Source organism: Aristolochia californica, unplaced genomic scaffold (genome assembly GCF_029961685.1).
Source record: "Aristolochia californica isolate CCGP_79_NKW_82.1479 unplaced genomic scaffold, dmAriCali1.0.hap1 SCAF_1, whole genome shotgun sequence".
In the NCBI taxonomy this organism is placed as follows: Eukaryota; Viridiplantae; Streptophyta; class Magnoliopsida; order Piperales; family Aristolochiaceae; genus Aristolochia; species Aristolochia californica.
In genome coordinates, this window is record NW_027181770.1 from 2,643,645 (window position 1) to 2,667,832 (window position 24,188).

Genomic DNA, 24,188 nt, shown 5'->3' on the forward strand with positions numbered 1-24,188 from the left:
ATTTTACCACCAGCGAACAGGAAGATTTCTACTGGAAAGATTTCCTGCTGCTGTTAGTATTTGTACGAGATAACAGCCTCAGCCACTGCTCATCCAGGACCACCGGAGAAAGGATGCTCGACGTTTCCTTCACAAGAAAGGAGAAAAAGCGAGGGCATGGGACTATGGGGAGAAATGAAAGTGTTGAAAAATATGATGTAGTGCATTGGAAGCTGCTGTAACAACCACAAAAAAACAGATTTGAAAAATAAGAGAGAGAGAGAGAGAGAGAGAGAGAGAGAACAAAGGGAGAGTTTCCGGTTGGTAATAAAGGATAGTCAATTCTCAGTTCTGATCACCCAAATTCCATACCTTCGCCGAGGTTATATTTTAACCTGAACATCCGCTACACTATAACTTTCCTTACCTGAAAACTTCTTCAGTCGTTGGAAATTAAGTACCCTCGTGAAGAGATGGCTTTTTGAGGTCTTCAGTCTTCTCACTCGAAGGATCTCTTGGACGACCATTTCCAGATTATCAGTTCTTGAGCATTAACATTTTCTCACGCGGGCAAAAGACAAGCAAAAGAATCCTGCAAGTAACGCAATTTTGTCTTTTGACAAACAGTTCTATGCTTCTATAATTGTTGGATATGATCATCGTTTGACAAGGACTGATCCGACGAAATGGGGAGTTAAAAAGAGTAATAAATCTCAGGCAGTCACCCACTCAGTCACCCACCCGATTATGCTTAATAGGCTCTCAATCATCTCTGACTTACGATTCACAAAATGCACTCTGATGTCATTCTTCCTGGAGGTTACTTTTCAGAAATTATGGAGCGGTGGGTGATCAGCTTAATTTTCTGAATCTTGGACACTTGGCAAAACTCATTTTTTAGTCCATTTTGAATTTTCCGATCCCTTTCGTATTCATCAAGTTTTATATCTCTCGATCGATTGAATTTGACTGCATTTGTCTATTCTGCTACTCCTTTAATGATTTTGAAAAGCTTCAATAACCTGAACCGATCATACGTGAGCAAGAGTCCTTAACAAAACGTCAGAAACTCTAAATCAGCCTGCACTCGTAGGGGTGGGCATGGACACTCCTTTAATGATTTTATCAACTCTAAATCAGTCACAACTCCCGCAACAACGTCTCTCTCGCCTGTGTTTTTGCTTCCATGTCCCTCCGTGCCTGCATCAGTATCAATGTCTTCGCGATTAGATGTGAATGCTTCTAGAGGTCAAAGGTTTAGACCTTGTTAATTGTTATCAGCTTTTTCTTTGACTCACTAAAAACTTTGGAAAGAAATGGAGTTCTGGGTCTTCGTTTCTGCTTCCTGAAGTCGATACTTGCGCCAAATTTCTTCTTTATAAGTCAATGTTCACGAGGCCATTACCCATAACTCCATTTTTTTTGTCTGCGACGATCAAAGTTGAGGTCTCACGGGTGCGAGGTGTTTCTGTAGCCTTGATAATATTGAATGCGTAGTTATCCGAACGTGGAGGAGGTCATCAAATTAAAAATACCTAGGAACACTCCATTTGGCCAGGAATCAGATACGTCTTGCTGGATGGTTGGGCAGGGCAAGAAGCATGTGAAAGCCTTTAGATTGTGAATTTTGACGAATGGACGATGAATATGCAATTAACGAACTCTTCTTCACTGCGATCCATCACTCTTGTTCTAAACACAGGGTCATCGAAGAAATACGACTATGTGTTTCTCCTACATGCTGACATTCACACCGTTTAGCAAGTAATGCCAACTTCCATGGAGAGAACGAAGAGAAGTTTTTACTATGTGAAGAAAATAAAAGTAGCACCAATGACAATAATGAGAAGAACAAGTTACAATATAATCTTAGTGAGAAAGCGTGTGAAAGAACCCTGGAACTAAGGATGTTTAACTTTACTTCTTCTTCTTCGTCGTCGTTTTTAATAGCTGCACATAACCGTGATTTTAATTATTCAACTGCAACTAAAAAAGGATTAAGATATAGATTACCCACCACCCAAAGTAGTTCGTGGAATCCAATTTCTTTTGCTTTCTGTAACCAGATAAAAACATAGAAAAACTGCCCAAAGTAATGGAGGATGCATGCCACGAATAACTAATTGAATTCAAAGTTTAACTAACAAAACACAGAACAATTAGATCTTAACTAAGAAAATAGCAATAAAAATTGACATTACTTGCATGAAGAGTAACAAGCAATCACTTCTCTCGGCTTCCGGCTCTTCTCCCCTTCCAACCCCTGCTACGCCTACTCTCCTACCAACCTCGGTGCCCACGGCGACATTGACGTTCAAGGCCCCCGGAGCGCCTGATACTCCTCCATTGTCTCCCTCGACGACATATCGACCGATCCAACTTGGTGGGAATACAGTGTTGTGCTCAAATTCGGCCTGGTCGAGGTCGATAACCGCCTGCCAGGCATGCGAGCATAGTTCCGGTATTTGCGGTTAGGGTGGTATCGAGCCGAGCTGAGCCCGAACTTGCCTATGTTCAAGCCAAATATTTCAAGCCGAGCTTCGAGCCAAGCCTCATCTCGAGCCTAAAATTGTTATCGAGCTCGAACCCACCGAGTTCGAGCCAAGCTTCGAGCCGAACTCGAAACATACATTTAAAACTTTTCAAAAAATATATACCAAATAAAATATATATAAAATTATGCATACATTTTACATAAAATTGGGCATAACCTATATATATATAATACATGTATAAGATTGGGCATAACCTCTACTTAAAATTAAGCATAATCTATATATATAATACCTGTATAAAATTTGACATGACCTCTATTTAAAATTGGGCATAACCAACATACATAATACCTGCATAAATACTCCATAAAATTATTTATACATTCCATAAACACTCCAATAAATTGTTTATACATTCCATAAAATAGTCTAAACACTCCATACACTACATAATATTATAAATAAATTTCATACAATAATCAAACACAACAAAATTAAATGAAATATCACTATCAATTTACAATTACCCAAATAAAAACTATAAATCCATTATAAATTTACAAACTATAGTTATTTCTCTTCATGCTAGAAAATAATATACGTCCTTGTTTGAGCAAAATCTCCACCTATGACAAAAACAAAAAAATAAAATTAGTTATTATCAGATAAAAAAATACTCTTCCACTAGTAGTTACTTAATGTCGTTAAAAATATTAAAATTACCATGATGAGAAAAACATGAAAAATCATGTAACTGGTAGCATTATCTCTGCACTCTTCTTCTCAGGCTGTAATCACAAAAAAAAAAAAAAAAAACAAAAAAATATCGTAATAAATAATTAATCAAAGAAATTCACCTTTTGATTTTTCTTTATATCGTGAAGAGTTTGAACCCAACCAGTGCCACAAATCAAAGTTTGAAATGTATTTGGTACCAAGGAAGAACGATACGAGTCTATTACTCTACCACCAGCACTAAATAATGACTCCGAAGCTACTGTGGATATGAGAATTATAAGGGGGGTTAGTCAACAAACTTAAAATTTGAAGTTCATTTTCATCTCTTGCTTCAAATTCATTTAATTCCTCTACATGAAATTCAATTTCAAACTTGGTGTTAATGTGGACGAGTTCATATACATTGGAAAACAGTTTCCAGTGTTAGTGCCTCAAAATAAGAAAAATATAAAAAACAAGAAAATGAGTAACTTATAATAGTATACTTAATTAAAACATAATATTTAAACCCCAAATTAGGTAAAACAAACATGATTACAACACAAATAAGTAATTTAATGTATAATTAAAATAAATTAATATATTAATTTATTAAATTAGATATTATATTATTTAATGATTGCAGTTTATTATACATTAATTCAATAATTATGTGAGCCAATTAACTGTGTACATGATTAATTATAAAAAATAAAAAGGAAAATTTGATCAAATGCTAACTTTAACATACTATATTTTTACGTATTATTGCATCGTCCAGAGGAAAAACAGGTTGAGAATAGGATTTGCAAGTTTTTTTTTTTTTTTATAAAAACCAACTCGCATGTGTGAACTGCACATGCAAGTTTGCACGCTGTGAGGGACGGAGCGTCGAGGGGGGAAAATAATCTCCCCCTGTCAACTTAGGTCTCTGAACTTCAGGTATTCGGGGGTTCCCATTCCGACGAGAGCGGTGGCCGACTGATTTGACGGCGGCAGTAGGCGGTGGTAGGGGGGTGATGATGATGGGAGAGGGTCCAGAGCAGCCGCTCTAATTGGGGTACGACGAGGCGAGGGCGACGCTACAAGAGTCGACGGCGACGACGATCAGAGGCAGAGAAGGCGATGAGCGGGGGGAAGGATTAAGTGCTGCGGCGGCAGAAGGGGTACCGGCGGCAAGAGGGAGAAGGGAGATGGAGGCCGAAAGAGGGAATTTCGGAGGAAGAAGAGAGAAGGGAAGGAGGAGACGAAGAGAGTGAGGGCGGGAGAGAGACCGAATTTTTTTTTTCGGGAGAGAGAGCGTGCGAGACTCCTGAAAATTTGCCCCATTCTGTTGCTCGTTAAATTAACGAGTCGGCTCGCGAACCGATGAGCCGAACCTGGCTTTGCTCGAGCTCGGCTCGTTAACCTAAACGAGCCCATTTCTGAGTTCGAGTTCAGATCGAGCTCAATATATAACGAGTCGAACCGAGCCAGAACTGAGCCGAACACGAGCCGCTCTCGAGCCGGCTCGGTTCGAAGCCACCCCTATCTGCGATTGTGCTCCGCTTATGAATTACTTCGCTTGCGTCTGCCAGAACGGCGTTAGTGAATATTTTTTCTCTTTTATACTTTTTACTTTTTAAATAATTATTATTTATGATATTTTAACTACTTATTAGAGGAAAGTTTATATCAATGAATATTAATAAGTGAATATATTAATTTTTTATACCTTTTTTATTTTTATTACTTATTCTAATTAGTAATATTTTTGAATATTTAATACTTATTTAATTATTTAACTTACTATTATAAATTTTTTTTAACAAAACGAAACGATGTATATAAAACCTTTTATTTTTATTAATTCATTTAATTAATTTTTTTATTATTTCCTCAATTTGTTTTTTAAACTTTTTTATCTATCCGTTAGTTATTAATAATTTTAATTTTTCCTTTAAAATTTTATTTTCTAATTTATTTTATTGCTTTGATTTATATTATCAAATAATTTTTAGTATAATATAATTATTACTTTTAAATTAATTTCTTTATTCATGTATTTTATATATTAAATAATTAATATAATGTAATTATGTTACATTATTTTATAATTATATATATTTTTTAATTATGGGGTTTTTTGTTATTTTCTTTCGGTTTTTTAGTTGTTGAGTTACTTATGTACAGTGACTATTATTTTTTACTTTTTATTCTCTGATTTATTATTTATTTCTATAAATTATAATTTCCTTTTATTTATTTATTTATTTAATTTCCTCATAGGCAACTTAAATATTTCAATTCTTTTACATTTTTGTTATAATAACATATTAACTACATATAAAAAAGTATTAATTTTAATTATGTTTTTGACAATGTTGTATTTATAGATTTTATTTGTTTGAAAGTCTAGTCATTGCATTTGCAATAAAAATGAGTAATCAATATCTATCAATATAACTACGAAAAATTATTCAACTTTTTTATTTTTTCCTCCGTGCATCGCACAGGTAATTAGTACACTTGAAAACATAATTGCAAAGAACGAAGAAATTAGTCCTAGGGGGGTAATTGAACCTTGTTGTTGTGAATTTTGTGTAAGATAAAATATATGATTATTAGCGACTTTTACATAATTAAGTAGGTCTTATAGTGCCCTAATGACCCCAAACATACAAAATATTAAAGGAATATGATGGCATTACTAATGTACTTCATCTTTTATCATATGTCCTAATCGTTGTTTATTAAGTTAACAATATGGGTGAGTGGTATAGAAATGGAGAAGCATTTTTCCAAAATCAACATTCACGTAACCTTCTCCAAGTAGGAGAAAATGTGGAAGAATACTTCGTGATGACATCGGTCATCTCAGACTTGTGCCTCACTAGTCACTAGGGCTTAGCTGTATTAAATTAATTGATCAAATAATCAAAGACTGACCTACATGGCTCTCAGCTTCGGTGCCGAGCCAGAGTCTAGACCGTTGAACCGAAGCAAGATTCAAAAGGTTCTCAAGAGACAAATCCGTTCGAGGCGCTGCCTATCAGAAGACGACTCTCGACTGGACAACGGTCGTTTCTGTCCGCAGACTCGGAGAAACTCCCTTCCCTTCCCTTCCCCACCTCTGCCAAAAATGGTTTCCAAGATCGTCAAGAGAACTCCGACTAAGGTCATAAAGAGAACTCCCCCCAAACCGATCAAAGATCTCCGGCGAAGTCGACGGAAAAGAACCCCGCAGAAGCACGTTTTCGCTGCTTCCTCTGTGGTCTTCTCCTCCATCAACAAATCCTTCCATTCTTGCCAACGCCGACTGATTAAAATCTTCTCCAAATTCACCAATCTTGGCACTCCTACTAGCCAGAAACGTGAATTTCGGCTATTAAAGAAGGTCGAAGATGAGGGATTGGTCTTGCCCGCCGCTCCGAGTCTATCCAAGTCCCTCCCTCCGCTGACCTGTCCAGACAGAAAAACGGTATTTCTGGATCTGGACGAAACACTCATTCACTCCAAAGCGGATCCGCCACCCCAAAGGTACGATTTTGTTGTGCGGCCAACTATTGAGGGAGAGGTTTTAAATTTTTATGTATTAAAGCGACCTGGAGTCGATGAACTATTGGAAGAAATTGGGAAGAACTTCGAGATTGTTGTGTTTACAGCAGGTCTCAAGGAGTACGCTTCTTTGGTCCTTGATAAACTGGATTCGAAAGGGCTGATTTCTTATCGGCTCTACCGTGATTCTTGTAAGCAAAAGGAAGGGAAGTTTGTGAAGGATTTGTCTGAATTGGGGAGAGATTTGAAGAGGGTGGTCATAATTGATGATAACCCGAACGCCTACGAGTTCCAACCGGAAAACGCATTACCGGTGGCTCCATTTATAGATGACCTTGGGGATCAGGAACTCCAGAGAGTGATGAAGTTTTTAGAATTTGCGAGTTGCTACGATGACATGAGGGATGCGGTGGCACAGTTTGTTCCCCGGGGAACTGATAATAGCTCTTGATGTAATTTTTTATCTGGAAATAAATTAAATGTCCATTCGTCTGTCTGTCTGCATGCTTCTCAACTCAAGAACATGTTTAATCTTCTTGCTGCATTCTACATGAAGATCTTGATGCCATAGCGTCAACATCCGGCCTTCACTGGTCTTCACTAAACGCTGCTTTGTGAGACTGTTTGTTTCTCTTTGTTTCTCTTTGTTCTTGAATTTGGGTCATCCCTTGACGGAGGACTCCCTCAATTTTGGTGGGTTTTGGGAGGAAAGGGTGAAAAACCCAGAACAATGGAAAGCAATCCAGTATGGAGTCATTTGTAACATTTTCCAACTTTTGCAATGTAGGAAGGAAAAATATTTTTATTTTTTTAGTATTTATTTATTGGATAACCGTTGCAGAAACCACATTTAAAGAACTTTTAAATCTTATGTCGCAGTTGAGAAGTGTGTTTCAGATACTCATTTTAATCGGTAAGACTTATTTATGATGTATTGCCTCTTCATGACTCTCAACTTGTCTGTGCTCAAGCAAAATTTGCACTTGCTGCTGACTGCACGCATCAATTACCAGCTAACTCTCGGTTTCAGTACGCAGAAGAAATGTAAAGAAGATAGAACTCGATTGAGTGAAGGGGCAACTGACAGGTTCAAGCAGAAGCACTTGAATCCTCCTTCAGTTACAGACCGGCGGGAGAAATGAAATAACCGATAAACCATGCGAATAGAAGGGCTACAGAGAGTTCAACTTACTTGCACAACCTTTTTTTCTCTCAATTTCTTGCTTTCCTTTGACAGAGGGAAGCGCACCCACCAAAAAGCACAACGGTGTGCACCGGTCCAAGAAGAAGTGCAATCAGTCTTCTCCTAAGCTAAAATATCAAACAAGGACAAAAGCATGCAAACCAAGTGGAAGTTCGCAAAATACGCATAAATATGATCTTTCAGTGTGAGCCAGGTCAAGGATAGTCCCACAATATTGCACAAACCTAAATTCGCCAGCCAAACAACATCCAACGTGGCCCTTTTCTTAATAAGCTTACTTGGAGCATTTAAGCTGCTTCAAACAAATAAATGCCTTACATGCATCTAGGGAAGTAGGTTTGGCCCACATACCCTCCAGCCATTGCTCTTCTCACGCTAGCTTCAAACATCTTTGGGTTGTCCCTCAGCACTGCAGCTGCATCTGAATTCAGTGGATCTTCATGGTTCGGTTGCTGGAACCCACAGAAAATTCACAAAAGTCAGTTAGCCATTGGAGGAGAAACAAACCAGAAACAATCTTTGAAAGAACAAGAGAATACCGTGAAAAGATGATGCAAACCATATATGATGGTGTTAATATTGAGAACAGGCTTCCAGTCCTCCCGAAGGATGTTCAGGCAGACATTTCCCTCCAAGTCAATATTGGGGTGGTATACCTACAGTTGACATTATAAACCATTAGAAACCATTAGATTCTCCTATAGAAGTCAATTTCGTTCGGATTTTCAAGTACAAGTTTAAATGGTACCTTGGTCTTGCACTTAACTTTTGGTGCTTCATGGGGATATATAGGGGGCACTTGGAAGGTAAAGACAAATGTACCCCCTCTGAGAAAAACAATGACGAAAATTTAATATGTCAGAGTGAACCATAGAGGGTTCCAGTGATGCCTCTCATGGAATAGTCAGGAGATGGCAGGCAAGGGAAGATCTCTTACAGGTAATATCCTTCATCGGGGCGAATGGTAACCTCAAAGTTCATCAGATCATCCTTGCCATTGGGGAAGGATATGTTAGTTGTCTTGGGTAAGTTCAACTCACTTATATCTGCAAGATAGGTGAGAGAATTATCTTCTGTGCCAGTCAGGCAAGAACAGGCCAATTGCCAGTAACTAGGATAAATTATAGTTGCACTAGTACAGTGTCAATTTTTTTAGCCCAATGTATGCATAACTCAAAGCAAAAAAGCAAGAAAACATACAAACAAGCTACTAGAGATGCATTTGGGACTTCTTTCTAACAATAACAAGAGTTAGAGGAAAATAATCACTAGACAGAATTTCAGCTACTTTTTTTCTTTTTAATATAATGATTTAGGCCTGCAGATTAGTTTACAGCATCATTAATACTGCATAGAAGCACAAGAAAAAACAACTAAGATGGGCAAAAAGATTATTTGACTTAAGATATAAAGAAACCTTTATGAAGACGTAATTCCCCTGCACTCTGCTTCTTGACTGGTGCCTTACCATTGGCATTTTCAGCAATTTCTCTCTGCTTTTCCTTTACTTTGAACAGCTTGATCATTATTCCTAAAATTATAGAGAAGAGAAAGATTAGATGTTTCTCAACTAGATTAGATCCTTTGGGCAAGAGAAGAAACAAGACAATACAAAAACCACAATCTTATTAACTTTACAACCTTTTTCGCACAATAAATACTACACTAAACTAGTTAATGAGCATGTTCAACAGCATTAGGACAGAGAACACGATATAATTGCTCAATGTATTTATTCCAAGAATTTCTAATATGATAGAATCTTGATGTGTTAACCATATGTTTACTACATCTTTACAAGTCGAAGTTGTGAGTGTGTGTGGGATAGGGTGAAGAAGGAAGTTCACATTACTTTGACCTGTCATTTGTAAGGATAACCACATTAAAATAGCTTTTAAAAAAAATGCAAGCAAGAATGATTTTACTGAACTCGAAAATGTAAATAAAGGAACATCACAGGGGGAATACAAAGAAAAGAAGAAAGAGATTGCATAACTTAACTCATCCATTTGAGGAAAAAAATTTCCGTATCTTTTTACTGATTGGTAGAATTGTCTTTTTAGAGCTCCTCTTCCTCTTTATTCTGAATGGGAGAAAACTTGTACTAATACTTAAAACTTAAATATGTTTACCTTCTATTAGATATAGCTGATAGGAGTCTAACATAATGTTTGGGTGATCACCAGAAAAAAAGCATTATAAGTAAGGAATTTCCTTTGAAGGGAGATTTATTAAATAATTGAAAGTTACTTCAGGTACAAATGGAAGCACAAACCAAGCACGTTGCTAGGTTTCAAAGTGCAAGGTAGTGTTGCCTACATATAGGCAAACTCAACAGCAAACTTGCATTAATTAACTATGAATTTTCAGTACAAAGCAGACATGTTTACATATATAAAACACATTGCAAGCTAGCAGTTATTCAAAGTGTTCTTCATCAAAGTCCACTGACAACACATTACAAGCTAGCAGTTATTCAGAATGTTCTTCGACAAAGTCCACTGACAACTTACTCGCTCTTGAAAATGTATCACTCGGAAAATTGTTTTTGCAAATAGAGCGACACAACAGGACAAATAAAAGGTTTCTGCAAAAAAGAAACAAAAAAAGTTCAGCTTTATTGCAATGAAATAATTTTACACATAAGAGTGCACATAAAACATCAAATAGAAAGAAGTTACAAGGTAGGTGACTGTGTTTTAAATGATCATAGATTATCCCATTACTTTCTTACAAAGAGTTTAAAGCCTCAACACAGTTAGAAATTCAAGTATTATAAGTGTATCATACATAAAATGCACATTTAGAAAAGATGTATTTTCATGCATTTAATTCCAAAAAATGGAAATATAACATATTACATGTATTGTCAATAACAGATTGATATAGGATTAGCAAGATCCTCTATCTATTAGTTGGGAAGACGTCCTCTTCCTTTGGCTAGCCATTTAGGAGATCCATAAGACTCGAGATTCATAACCTATAAGTTGCTCTTGGCTAACTTACCAGTAAAGAGAACAATAAGTCCATGCTTTATTAAGAACATAACATTTTTATTACCATGAGAACAAAAAAAAATGCTCCAATTTGTGAAGTCTAAGTAAAAAAGCATAAATCCAACCAAATAAAAAAAACATACCTCAAGACAGGTGACATACACACAAACATCAGAAAAAGAATCATCAAATCACAAAAAGAAACTTCTTCATATACTGGACCAGGTACTGATGTGACCAGAGATGGGAACCAGGGGAGGGGAAATAAAAGTTATTTTCAAGTTTATGCTGCAGGTAAGGTATATAGGGTATGGAGGAAAAAAAAAGTGAGATTAACAATAGAGGGTCAAAGGGAAAGAGCACCCAAATCTCAATATAAAACAGTTATGCATAAATTTTTTTTAGTCTGCATTTTTGCACTCAAATATATTTTCATGCAAACCAGTTCAATTTCCAAAACTCTGTACATACTAAAGTCAAATATTATCAAACACCGTCCTCTCTTATCCTCCATGCATTGTCTGAATCCGTGACACTTATTGAGTGGGTCCCATATTGAGAAATATTAAGAATAGTTTAACAGGTTATAAGGTTGAGTAATAGATCTCCTAAGTGACTAGTTATTTTGGTATAGAACTAGGCTCAACCTAACAGTGGTATTAGAACAAGATGTTGTGGTAGGGCTGGACATTGGGTTGGGTTTCGTGGGGAACCTGACCCGAAAAACCTGGGTTTCGGGTTCCAGGTTCCAAGTTTCACTCTACGGGTTGGAGATGGGGTAGGAAAAAAAAACCAGTCAGGTTTTGGGATGAGGATGGGTTTTCCTAAGCCTAACCCATCGGGATGGAGCGGGGATATGAAAATAGGGTAGGGACGAAGCGGGGATATGGGAATGGGTTGATGATGGAACAGGTTTATAGGGACGAGGCAGGAATTGATCGGTTTTACAGGATGGGCCGGGGATGGAGTGGTGAGGATGGGGATCGGGTAGGGGGTAAGAGTCTATGTTTCGGATTTTTTTGGGCTTGGGTTTTGGGGTCGGGGTTCAGGTTTTCAAAAACCCAACCTGACCTATGCTCACCCCTAGTGCATTGGTTGAGGCCCAGTTTGCGCACCCTAATCTATTTGTGTGTTCTAGGCTCCATGAGGTGGGATTCTGCATGTTATGTGCTTAGTTGGGAGTTGTGCCCATGTCTCAGGTCCTGTATGTATAAGCCCGAACAGGAATAGAAGTATTGAGTGGAAATCTTAAGAGTAGTTAATGGGTTATAAGGTTGAACAATAAGTTTCTTAAGTGGTTAGTTATTTTGGGATGGAACCCGACTCAATCTAACAATATTGAATGGTACAAAGCATGGAAAGGAATGTGCCACATTTCTATGTGCTTCGAACATGATACTACTTTGTAGTGGGAAAATGTACTACCATGAAAAAAAATCGCAGAGATCTAGAGTACTCTTCTTGGTCCTCGTTTTTATTGACAGTCATCCACAAACACTTGATCTACTGCTTTCTGGTTTTATTCAATTCGTATTGTACACACAAACTTAGAGGGACTCATTGTTGTTGTTCACCAATTCAACACAGATTTCAGTACCTTCTTTACTTGAATTTTTTCTTCTCAATGTATAGTTTTTATTAACTCCCATTGTATTCAAGCATAAATTCCTTAGCTTGACCAGATTTCTCTACCTGAATTTCTCATCTTCCTTGATTCTGGAGTCCTGTTGTGATGACTGATGAAGTGTGTGAAGGTGTAGAGAGCTCATCCCTGCAGGTCTGCAAGCACATCTTTCTCCAAGGTTTGCTTGTTTCTTTGGGCAGAATTACGACGTTCTTCTAGCTGAATTTCTAATTCTCAATTTAACATTGATTAGGTATTAAAATTTATTTGAAGTCATTAAGTTATCATCAATTGACATGGAAAATAGTTTGTGAGTCCCTGATACTTCCAAATTCAATAATCATTGTAGATTTCAAGCTAAAATTTCCTGCCGGCTATCTATGAGACGCTGAGAACGGGATTTTAGGGGTGGTTAATACTGAAGTTTCTTCTGGTAACAAATTATTTCTGGTACTGGATTGCAAAGCTGCACTTAGTCATGGGAATAATAAATTTTCGCTTCTGTATCGATATTAAATTACAGACTAGAACTCTCTGTAACGCATTAGAATCAAATCAATACTAGGCGTCCGTGCACAATAACGGTTTCACCACGATATCTTCCCACCTTGCACTCCTAGAAGCAGAGGGATGCTAAGATCAATCAGCACCACAGGAAATCCGATCAGTAGCGATTTAATCAACTACATAACCCTAATTGTCTTACAGAGATCGAAAACCAACAAATTTTCTATCTTTCCAGTCCAAGCATCTCACGCCATAGAATTCAAAATAAAAACAATAATCAGAAAGCAGCACATACGTTAGATTACTAGTATGTCCAGAACAAAGCAAGCCGGAATCAATGCAGTAAACGAAATGCAGAAAACAGAAACTTCTGGAACGCTCTAATCCATTAGCAGCTGACTGTAAAACTTGAAACAACGAGAAGCAAGAAAAGCCATACCCGGGAAACGCGAAAAGCCAGCCCCCCTGTCGTTCAGAACCCAAGCTCGATTTGCTCAGAAGCTTTCCGCTCAGAATATATAATAGGACAAATAAGAAAGAAAAAAAGATTGAAGGCACTTGCTTGGAATGTCAATCAAAGGAATTTCAGATTTTTTCCATTCCATCACTATTTTCTAACGAAAATAACCCGAGGCTGAACGATGGCGCGGAGCCAAGCCCACCACTCGTTAAGAATTCTCACGTAGGGCCCTCTTCTCCAAAATGTGCCTCCGGTATAAATCCTCAAAACCCGACAAAACAATGAAATATCGAAGACGTTCCGCATATTCTCAATTGTTTAGCCAAATAATCGAAACTCGATTATCAATTACAGCAGAAACTATAGATGGATTGGATCAGCTTTTTTAGCGTTTGATTGAGATGACAGAGAGACGAACGTAAGATTCCTTAAGCAGGCCCACCAAATGAAAATACATGGGGTCTGGACCAAGCAAATGATCATTTTGTGAGGGGAAGTTTTGTTTACTTGGCTTCATCAAAGACTAGCTCAAGATGTCAATCGAGAGAAAATTCGAATTTCAAGTTTGGGTAGATTAAGATTACAGAGATGGCTTTTCCATTTTTCCGGCTGTCGCTGGCAGGCTTCTGTCGCAAGATTGACGACATATGTGCGGTAGGGCTGCAAGGAATACAAATTATACGACGAAGACGTGACCAACCCGAATGTGTTTCTGATATTAAAATTTCCGGAATCAGCCACCACAAAAGTCTAGAACATTATTGAAACAGATTGTATTACTTGATATCTCAGAAAAGTAATTTTCAGAATGGATGTGGAGGCGCCCGGTAAGAAACTCAGTAAATATTGTACTCTTTAAATATATGTTCTTCAATTATTGGCTTCATGGCTTCATTATTGTTCTCAGAAGTTCTTCCCGTAGATGGTAGAGACTCTATCATGCCAGACTTGCATTCTTAGCATTGATTGAAAACTAAATATAACCTGTCACAGTATCCGTCCCATGTTTGGGTGTGTTATCAGTTTGCCCCTGATTGCGGTTTGATCTCTTACACAGTTGGAAACAGAACACAGATTGATGACCGCATCCAGGAAAACAGAGCCTGGCAGTAGCATACCCAGAAAAAAAGGTGCAAAGAACAACTATGGATTGGGTGTGATTGCAGTATAACTAAATATATCTTGCTAAACTTTTGAGTTCTATGTTTGTCTCTTATCAGTCGTCACATGGCTAGGGTTCCTCCTGTTACTCTTGCTGATTAAACGCATCCTGAAAAACGAGTTTAACAGAGAAATACGACATCATGAGACTGATGACACAATCCAGAGAATGGAGTAACATAACCAGAAAAAAAATGACGCAAGGAGAAACCATCTCTCGAGTATGATTGCACCAAGTAGAACAAGATCATCCAATGATAATAAAGGCCAGAAGGTCGTGAAGAACAAGAGCTTTGCATGGCGGATTATCTAGGGTTCTAGTCATAAAGAGAAAAAACTAACTGCCATGAAACAAGTCCTGCAATTTGGCAATGACACTTCTCAAGTTCAATCATCAATAGAGCTGTATCCATCCTGCCGGTGTAACATATCGAGCATTTTGCTTTACCAAGAAGAGAAACAATAAGGTCCATGTCTCCTTTATACCAAATCCGGCCTAACCTGAAACAATCTCGGAGATGTCCTCGTCTTGTAATGCCAGCGTTAGCAGATCAGAACTTAGTAATTTATAATTTATACATTAACAGTCTTAGTATGCAATCACTCTTCCAAAAACAAACATTTCAAAGCGGATTCACAAATTCCTCGATCTGAATTTCACCAAAATGTACCAGATGGAAATCCACCAAAATCATCCATCTTCGAGTTGTAAGACCTTACGCAAACCAAAACGCAAAAAGATGCGAAGATCTCTAGTTACAATGCTCGCTGAACAAAAGAAAAAAACCTAGGGGGAAATTACAAGACAGTCAACAGGAAAAGTGCACGTCTCATTCACAAAATCTGAACCTCAATTCAATCATATCAGTTTTACAAAGAATAAAAAGTTTAAAAACCAATTGGATAACAACAAATGATATCACTCAATCAATTCCTGGAACTTTTCAGATCCAGAAGATAGCAAACCTCACCGGATCCACTTAGTAGAGGGGAATCGACAAATCAAACTTCGTGCATCAATCGCAAGAGAATACCTGCTGGGGCAGTCTCCAAGCTTCTGCAACGCTGAAGCACATGTCATCAACGGTGTCGCTCAAGCACCACCGGCATTTGGTGCTCTGTAGACATTCGGCTCTGGAAGCAAATTCTCTGCAATTAGGGGATTGATCGTTCTTCTTTGGGAGGATGAGGGAGTGTCGCCTAGCACCTGATCGAAGAAAATCTGGACTGGAATGAGATACTAGAGAAGAAGTGCATAGAAGCGTAATCAGCAAGAGTAACAGAGGAACCCTAGCCATGTCTGAGACGGTTCGCTAGTGGCAGTTGACGATATTTGAAGAAGAAATTGACGGCGCCTGCCCTGGGTGAGTACACCTTTCATTTATAATATTTTCTTCAATTTTATGGGACCCAGGATTCTGTTCGAACTCCTCTGTACCACTTGACTCTCCATTACTCAGATTGGGCTGTCTGATCGATCCCTACGGGAGAGAAGATACTGTTTGGAGAGGAAAGATACGAGGATTACAACGATCTGTTCGATTAAAAAACTTGTATTTATCAAAATAGTTTATACCGTATTGTGACCAAACAAATTACGTTTAAACATGGAGACGACCGACACATCCTCATTTCCACAGCAGTTGAGAGATGATTCTATAACGAAATTTCTCTTTTGGACTCCTTTGGAGAATATTCACAGGGGTTAAACTCAAGTCTATATACATTTCTGTACACATAATATTGCCTCAAAATTCAATGCCGCTATTCAATTGAACTGAAAAAGAAGGCCTGCCAATATTGCCCAGAGGGGTTTCAATCCTAAGAACCATCCCAGCGTTTCCAACATTACCATTGAACTTGGACATGCCAACCTGTGATTTCCAAGGTAACCAAAAATATTAATCACATGCAGAGCTTGTCAAGAGTTTTCTTTTAGTTTTTTTGGCTTTTTTGTTAAGTCAAGTAAAAGAAAACTTACAGCAACCGAAGCAAAAGCAGCAGGATGTGATGCACAAGAACAACCACATGTTATACTTAGTTTCTCCTTGATCGAATGGATTATCTCAGCCCGCATGCCGGGGTTGCTTCCACCGAAAGTGGGACATATGCTGACAAGAGTTAACAGAACCAAAGAATGAACCTGAGGTTTGATGAAAGAGAATCTTTGGTTTTTCAAATGGTATGAAAGAGTTATTTTGATACCGATGACAGGGGGTGAGAACCAGAAAATGGAAGACCTCTTTGAGTTCAACATACAAGACCTCAGATAGCTAAATATGAGCTGTTTTTACCTTAACTTGATGGTTGGTCGCATCATGAGTCCAGATCTTTGCCAAGCTAAAGCTTGTGCAAGACCAAGTGAAAAAGATTTGTCAGGCCACTGCACCGCTGGTGTAATGCAAGTACCCCACTTATTCTGCAAGGAACATGAGCAGAAACAAGTGTACACTTGTAAAAGACGCTCATCTAATAATATTAAAGGCCCATCCCGATTATGTTCAACCCACAAGAAGCCTGTGTTTTTTTTTCTTTTTAAAAATAGGTTTGTCCAATAATTATATACGATACAGCTCGGAGCAGATTCACTTACTTTGCAAGAAAAGCTAAATTTTGTTTCTCCTGGATATTGCCCTTGAGCTTGCAGTAGACCACCAAAAACAGGTAGAAAGGCACTGGTTGTTAATCCCTCACCAGCCACATATGTGAACTGCCCATTGGGGAATTGCAAATCCATGAAAGACTAAACCAAGAAAAGAAAATGTCAGAAAAAAATAAAAATAAAAATAAAAAACAAGCCAGGTCCTCAAAGAATCATGATACTGCTTTTCAGTATTTAACTGAAAAAGGTCCTGCTAAGACTAACCATGAATCAACAGGATACCAACATTTTGGCTTCAAGCAATAAAACGTAGAAAATAAAACTGACAAACTCAATTTTAACTCTAAGGATAGAAAATTATATGGCAAAGTTACAATAGGGTAGACCATTTTTTTTTTTTTAACATTACTGTTCTGTACTGTTAGGGAAACTAAGCCTCCTAGTACCATTTCTCACCAGTCAAAGATAAGTAACAGATCTCTTAAGTTAGGCCCCCAAAAATCCTATACTTAGTTTCACTGAGTGGAAGAAAGTTATGAATTAGAGGTTATCTTTACTTTCAATGAAAGAAAGAAGTTAAGAATTAGAGATTATCTTTACTTTCAATGAAAGAAAGAAGTTAAGAATTAGAGGTTATCTTTACTTTCAATGAAAGAAAGAAGTTAAGAATGAGAGGTTTATTTTTCCAGAATAAACAAGGAAAACTTTGTTGCAGAGTTTTACGTAAAATATAGTCTTGAACAGATCTTTTAGCAGTACTTTGGGCTAAATTTGTGACTTGGGAGTAACTTCATTTTTCTTTTTTTTCTTTTTGACAAAGCAATTTCATGAACATAAAAGGAGACAGATGCACCAAAGACAAGGTATTTAACCACACAAGCAATATTAAACAATAGAAAACCAGAGGAATGAATCATTTTCACTTGAAAGTAACAGTAATCAATAGACAAAAAATATTACATTTGACAGCAGTGGACTCCATATTAGAGGAGCTCCAGTACCTAAAGATAGGAAAACATTCTATTTCATCAAAGGAACTGGAGAACAAACAAGCAAAAAAAGTATTATATTTTCATTCCTTGTGGCCTATAAATGCATTAGCCTAGACACAGTGCAATGCAAACAAGTAATAAAAGTAATTTTAGTCCTTCACAAAAAAGACTGTTTCCATAATATCAACAGACATTTCTACTTACACATGCCCACGGGTTCAGGCAGACCATTGACATAAATAGCCATCTCCTATGCTTCGACCATATAGCAGGGCAGAGAGAATGCATTCCATTCTGTAAAGTAACCAACAGCAATTCAATGCCAGTTCAAGCACAAGAGAAGACCATATGGTCATTCAGGAAAATAAAAAAATAAAGACACAGCCTAATAAGTGCTTTCTCGTGGTTAATTTCAATAAAAAGTTTTAAGGTGCAAACTGAATCAAATTTGTGCTAAATTTGTAAACAAACATTACTAGTTTGAGACCGTCTGGTATGCACAAATTGATGTTTTACCTTACGATCAAAACCATACCAAAGCAAGTGTTGTTTTGATAAATGAACAGGCAAAAGAAGCGTTGTATCTCGGACAAAGAGCACAGGACCAAGTTGGATGAGAAAAAGAGGGGAACTCTCATTCCGAGATGTGGAACCCCCATGTGATGCTTCAGCTCTCCACAGGTCCCCCCGTGCAACTAAAGAACTTTCAATATCATGTGTTCTACTGTCATAAGTTGATGTAATGTTAAAAATTCCCTGCATAGCATAAGATACCAACTCAGCATTCTACATTTCTGTCAACTTCAAACACCATAGATGCAAAGAAGTCAAAATCAGCCCCTTGTGAACAGCATTCACACAGCAAGAGAGAGGGAGAGAGAAGTGAGAATAAAAAGAAAAACAAGAACTAACTGCAGTTCATCAAAACAAAGATTGGAAAAATAACCACTTGAGGAAAAGAAATTTCAGATGTCCAAGAAAACACTAAAAGCATAGTCAGCATAACATCAGCAAGTTCGTAGCCAAACTTTGCATAAGCTGTCTAAATAACACCACTGTATTTCCAAACAGGCACAGACAGCCAACAAGTGAATTAACCTATGAATATAAGTAACATAAAACAGGAGTGTGGCATCACACATTTTCGTACAAGAGTGAGAGGCAGTTGCCCGACTTTTAATATTATTATTTTCTTAAATAGAGTTGTCTACAATATGCAGTCTAAAAAGTAACATTAGTGAAATGTCAGTTTCTTAAGATTGATGACTTGCAAACAACTTCTAATCTCAACTTTGTCTAAAGAAAACAAATAAAGAAATTAAGGTTGATCAATTGGAAGTTTTCTTTTTTAGGAGGCCATTTTGGAAGTTAAAATTGAATTAAACATCAAATGCATACTAAGTCTGCAATCAGCATCATTCAATCATGGAATCTGACACAAAAACAGGATCAGAGAGCCACCTTCCGAGAAACAAGTATTATAAAGGAAAAAAATGAGAGAGTATAAAGCTACATCAGAAAATTATCAAGGGCAGAAGAGCCCCAGAAAGGCTGATATTGCACAGTTCTCCAGTCTATTACCCCAATGCTTACTGCTGGAAGAACGATAGGCACTTAAAGTCAGACAGAGACTGATCTGTGAGTAGACCCAAGCAACCTATCAAAAATCCTCTCTCTTTAGAGGAAGACGCATGTTGAAAACAGAACTCAAGTTTTCTACTATTAGGTATTGCATTCATAAAGGGTGTAACAGCAAGTTAATAGAAGATCTATACATTCACTGGCAAGTAGATTTTAATGTGCAATACATGCAAAAGAGTAGGGTTTTAGAAAGTCAAAGCAATTTTCCACAAGCCGTAAGGTATGTGTATGTCTTTACTCAAATAAAGCCACTTGTGGTTTAATGTGGCACAGGTTTATTTCCAGCTTTCTACAACATTGATGATCAATACGAAGTCACATGTCACATCGAAAGAAAAGAAAAAAACTAAAATCACATGTCACTTCAAAAGAAAAAAACGGTGAAATCACATGCATTTACACAGCAGGCAGCATGCCTAATATATCTAGATTGAAGTGTGAATCTACTCATTTCAAAGGATTAATATGTGATTTATATTATTGATTTGGTGGAAAATTGCATAACAAGTAACCCCTGTGAGAACAGTAATTTTTTTGCGCCTCGTGTCTACCACTAAATAATGGAGTATTTTCAGATACCGAACCATTATACCAAAAGCTTTAAAGCTGATGGAATGTAAACAGCTAGACCCTTAAACCCATCTGGTTCTAGCTTGGCTAGAAGCGGCACCCACAACCTATGTGACGATCATAACAATTCACTATGCTCTCATGCCGACATCCATAATGTTCTGCTATAAGACGATTTTCACTTTGCTTCTGTGCCCACATCCATGACAGCCTAATCTATAAAGGCTTTCATTCTAGATCAAATAACCCTTCTCACCTTAGTGGCAGCTCTCACTCTATCATCAGACAGCCCTTTTTAGAGGTCACACCTCCAAGATTCAGACAAGATCTACTCCAACACCACGTGTTATATACCAACCCAATATGTCAAAAGTTTCAAAGTTGATGGAACGCAGAAAACCAGTTCCTTAAATTCATCTCATACTAGGTTGAGCACCATAGGACCATAACAAGTATATAATGTAAACACTATTTGAGTTAGAAAAAAATTAGTGACCTCCTAAAGAATATGTGTACAATGTTACCTGAGCCTAGGCTCAGAGCCCAAATCTGGTGCTTATAAATGTGTGGTCTTGAGTTTGCATCTTTACGTATCCACTGATCTAACAAATTTCAAAAGTAAATATGCCATCGCACATGACCTGTCCGTTTTACCATTCACATCACAACTACTTAGTATCCCCTAGATCCTCACTCTTCACACATCCTCACTGTACTTCTATCAACACAAGCACAATGCATCCATACCCTAGGGATACTTGAACCCAAGATCTCAAACTAGGAAACCCTATGAGGCCACTGAGTCAAAGGCCTAATCCACAATGTCGTTCATTTTATTGAGTTAAAACATGTATAAGCACAAGCAATGAATAAATAGCACATGCTCATTGACCTCCTGTTGTATTGTCTTGGAACATAGGGCGATAATGCTTGTTAGGAATTCAACTTTTCTCTTTGGGGTTTGGGGAAAGAAGGGGGTGCAAGAGGCAATGAAGACCAAATTCATTAGAAGTACTTAACTCTTAACGGATGGTATTTAAAAGGTACTTTCCACAAAACTGCATTTCAGTTTAAAAAGCACTATAGTTGTATTAGAGAAACCAAGGTAAATGCTACACGTGTTTAACATAACAACGGGTTGAACTCTAGCTTTGGAGGCACAGCATTGAAATTTCCATATTTTACTGACAGTTGAACAAAGCTAACCTTCAATCAACGTTTCAATGCTCAAACCAATGAAGCTTCCCTCAAAATCATAGTCCAGAACATGCTTAATATGCAAAAGACTTGTCCACCTTTTGTTACAGCTTGTTACTGTCTTAAATAGAAAAATAAGTGGAAACTTTTTGCAATGAAGACTTACTAAACGTAGTGATTAGTACACTTTCTGTACCAAAATTTTTAGTTATTATAGTTTAGGTTGTGATACAACTAAATAGAATTGGAATGAAGACAACCTACATAAAAAAAATCAATGTATCAAAGAGGGTATCTCAGCATTATAGAGGTTATAATGAATACACCAGTATGAAGAACTGAAAGGCAAGTAAACAACATGTATCCAACAAGCAAGCAAGCAGCCCATACAGGCCGAGGTCACATAGAGGTTATAATGTCCAATCAAGTAAATCGAACAAAAGACTTAGTTATCCACGGAAAAAAGTCAATTGCCCAAACAAACTCAGGTCCCAGACGTGTTATGTGTTAATGCTAACAACATGCAAAATATTTCAACAAGATTATTACTTCATAATAACTACATTTTATGTGCTTCAAAAAGAGTATTAATTTAAACAGAGAGATGACTAATTTTATTGGGCTCGAATAAAATAAACAGCTCTTACAAACTAAAGAAGTAGCTGCGAGATAACAGCAGTCGATGCAGATGAAAAAAAAGGGCGTAAAGGCAGCAATAAAACAGTAATAAACTCTAAAAAGACAAAAAACATGAAACGAAAAATAACATCAGCTTATAACTCTATCAACACGCCTAAAGAGATGCGACCAGAACATACATGTGAAACCGATTATCATCCTTAAAGATGATTCCAGCGTGCAGAAAATCAAATGAATTGTATGATGGACATAAACAAAATAACAACCATACCTGTGATCTCCCAATATGTCCCGTAGACTTCAGATTCAAGCCAAAACTATCCTCATCTACGCAGTCATCCACAAAACCACAATCCCAGAGGTTTTCTGCTACCAATCCGAAATTATCTTTGCGACGCTCAAAAATCTCATCTCGTTCTCCATTTCGCATATTGACCCTAGAAGATGCCTCCTCGGCCACTTCATGCCGGAAAGGTGAGGGCAGCCTCCAGAAAAATTGTTGAACGACTCCGTTCAAGCAAGCACCAAACTCTGCCCCAGCTTGCCCCAATCTGTTCCCAATATCAAATGTAGCAGAAACGCCATTGATACCAGAATTATCTGTTGCGAGACCAAAGTCTTTTTTAGTGGGAGTCGGGAATTCAACGTGCTGGGGATTCGGCCACGAGAAGGAGGACGGGTTAATGTGAGTCTGGATTAAGCCGTTAAAAACTTGGGCAAGTCGGTCTGCAATATCTTGACCGTGACGATGAATCTCCTCCCATGCTTCGAGAGATCTCTCCACAGACATCAGGAAGACTTGGGTAGTTGAATTTCTGACCCGCTTATTTTCGTCTCTCTTGTTTTTTTTATCTTCTCTTCCCAAGCCAAACAGACGTGCCAGAGTGAAAATGAATCACTCTTACCAAACTACAAGTCGGTCAATAAGAAACCCAATTTACAAAATGAATCACTCTTACCAAACTACACTACAAGAAACCCAATTTTCACAACATGAAATCGAATAAGTAGCAGGAGAATAATCGTAGATAGCTAAAATCAATGCTTAATTCTAGCCTGGATAGAATTCTAAGCAGCAGAAGAACAACAAAGCTCGCAAAAACTGGAAAGTCTTTTTTGGTCCAAGCAAAACGAGGAAGTTGAAGTTGCCATCTGTTCAGACGAACCCAGATCGAGGAAACCCAGAATCGTAAAGATACATACAGACAGGATTTATATTTTTTGTATAGAATCCAAATAAGAAAAATCAGCTTCCAGGAAAAGGTTTCAGAGCCGTAGCAGAAAGAGCAGAGATAACAGAGAGCCAGCCGAGAAGGGAGTGTGTTAGGGAAATGGGAGTAGGTATTGAAATGACCAAGCGATTCAGTTTTCCGTCAATGAAAACAAAGCGTTCCACAATCCGACCTTCAATAGCATCCAACTCTCCTCGGTACTGAGTCCCGCGACTCGCTCGCTTATCCAAAAGAAACGCACCTGGAACACGAACCACCAGACTTAAAAATAGAATAGGAAATTTCGAATTTTCTTGGCTGATTCAATATGGAATGCGGAATCAGGAATGAATCGAATTATCGAATGATGTTGGAACGTTGAACGGTGACTAACGCGATTCTTTGAAAGACTTGGATACTGTCAAAAGTAGTATACGAGCACGAATGGACAAGATTTCGTGTACAACGCGGGCGGCTCGGCTCCTCCCTTGGTTATCGTCTTCCTCGATCACAGGGTCAAGAAAGAGCGGAAGCTAAAATGTTTAACTGTAACAGAAACGATACTTGTTTATTTAAAAGTATCAGCTATCCCGTCATGATCCATAGTTATCTCAGTTATCCGTTTCAAACGGTAATCTCAGCAGACAGATAAACGA

The 24,188-nt window shown here is 37.8% G+C and overlaps 3 protein-coding genes across 3 annotated transcripts; 1 reads left to right on the forward strand and 2 right to left on the reverse strand.

Annotated features, from left to right (window-relative positions):
- Positions 1-6,241: 6,241 nt before the first annotated feature.
- Positions 6,242-7,493, forward strand: LOC137955712 (uncharacterized). Its single transcript, XM_068802796.1, has one exon. The coding sequence runs from the start codon at positions 6,313-6,315 to the stop codon at positions 7,177-7,179; it is 867 nt and encodes a 288-aa protein (XP_068658897.1). The 5' UTR covers positions 6,242-6,312; the 3' UTR covers positions 7,180-7,493.
- A 584-nt stretch (positions 7,494-8,077) lies between these two features.
- LOC137955718 (NEDD8-conjugating enzyme Ubc12-like) lies at positions 8,078-13,705 on the reverse strand. The gene is made up of 7 exons (XM_068802811.1): positions 13,499-13,705; positions 10,446-10,519; positions 9,350-9,463; positions 8,870-8,978; positions 8,681-8,759; positions 8,472-8,588; positions 8,078-8,384 (listed from the first exon to the last, which is right to left on the reverse strand). The coding sequence occupies exons 3-7, from the start codon at positions 9,456-9,458 to the stop codon at positions 8,247-8,249; spliced, it is 552 nt and encodes a 183-aa protein (XP_068658912.1). The 5' UTR covers positions 9,459-9,463; positions 10,446-10,519; positions 13,499-13,705; the 3' UTR covers positions 8,078-8,246.
- Positions 13,706-15,313: 1,608 nt separating this feature from the next.
- On the reverse strand, positions 15,314-23,736 carry LOC137955726 (uncharacterized). Its single transcript, XM_068802824.1, has 8 exons — positions 23,726-23,736; positions 22,593-23,230; positions 18,791-19,030; positions 18,479-18,568; positions 17,274-17,423; positions 16,975-17,099; positions 16,662-16,791; positions 15,314-16,554 (listed from the first exon to the last, which is right to left on the reverse strand). The coding sequence occupies exons 2-8, from the start codon at positions 23,109-23,111 to the stop codon at positions 16,429-16,431; spliced, it is 1,380 nt and encodes a 459-aa protein (XP_068658925.1). The 5' UTR covers positions 23,112-23,230; positions 23,726-23,736; the 3' UTR covers positions 15,314-16,428.
- Between the last annotated feature and the right edge of the window lie 452 nt (positions 23,737-24,188).

Coding starts and splice junctions, on each gene's coding strand:
- LOC137955718 (XM_068802811.1), bottom strand. CDS start 9,458: ATGATCAAGCTGTTCAAAGTAAAGGAAAAGCAGAGAGAAATTGCTGAA. Junction 8,979..9,349: donor GGAATTACGTCTTCATAAAG/GTTTCTTTATAT, acceptor CCTATCTTGCAG/ATATAAGTGAGTTGAACTTA. Junction 8,760..8,869: donor CCCGATGAAGGATATTACCT/GTAAGAGATCTT, acceptor TGTTTTTCTCAG/AGGGGGTACATTTGTCTTTA.
- LOC137955726 (XM_068802824.1), bottom strand. CDS start 23,111: ATGTCTGTGGAGAGATCTCTCGAAGCATGGGAGGAGATTCATCGTCAC. Junction 19,031..22,592: donor GACATATTGGGAGATCACAG/GTATGGTTGTTA, acceptor TATGCTATGCAG/GGAATTTTTAACATTACATC. Junction 18,569..18,790: donor GGTATGGTTTTGATCGTAAG/GTAAAACATCAA, acceptor GTTACTTTACAG/AATGGAATGCATTCTCTCTG.
- LOC137955712 (XM_068802796.1), top strand. CDS start 6,313: ATGGTTTCCAAGATCGTCAAGAGAACTCCGACTAAGGTCATAAAGAGA.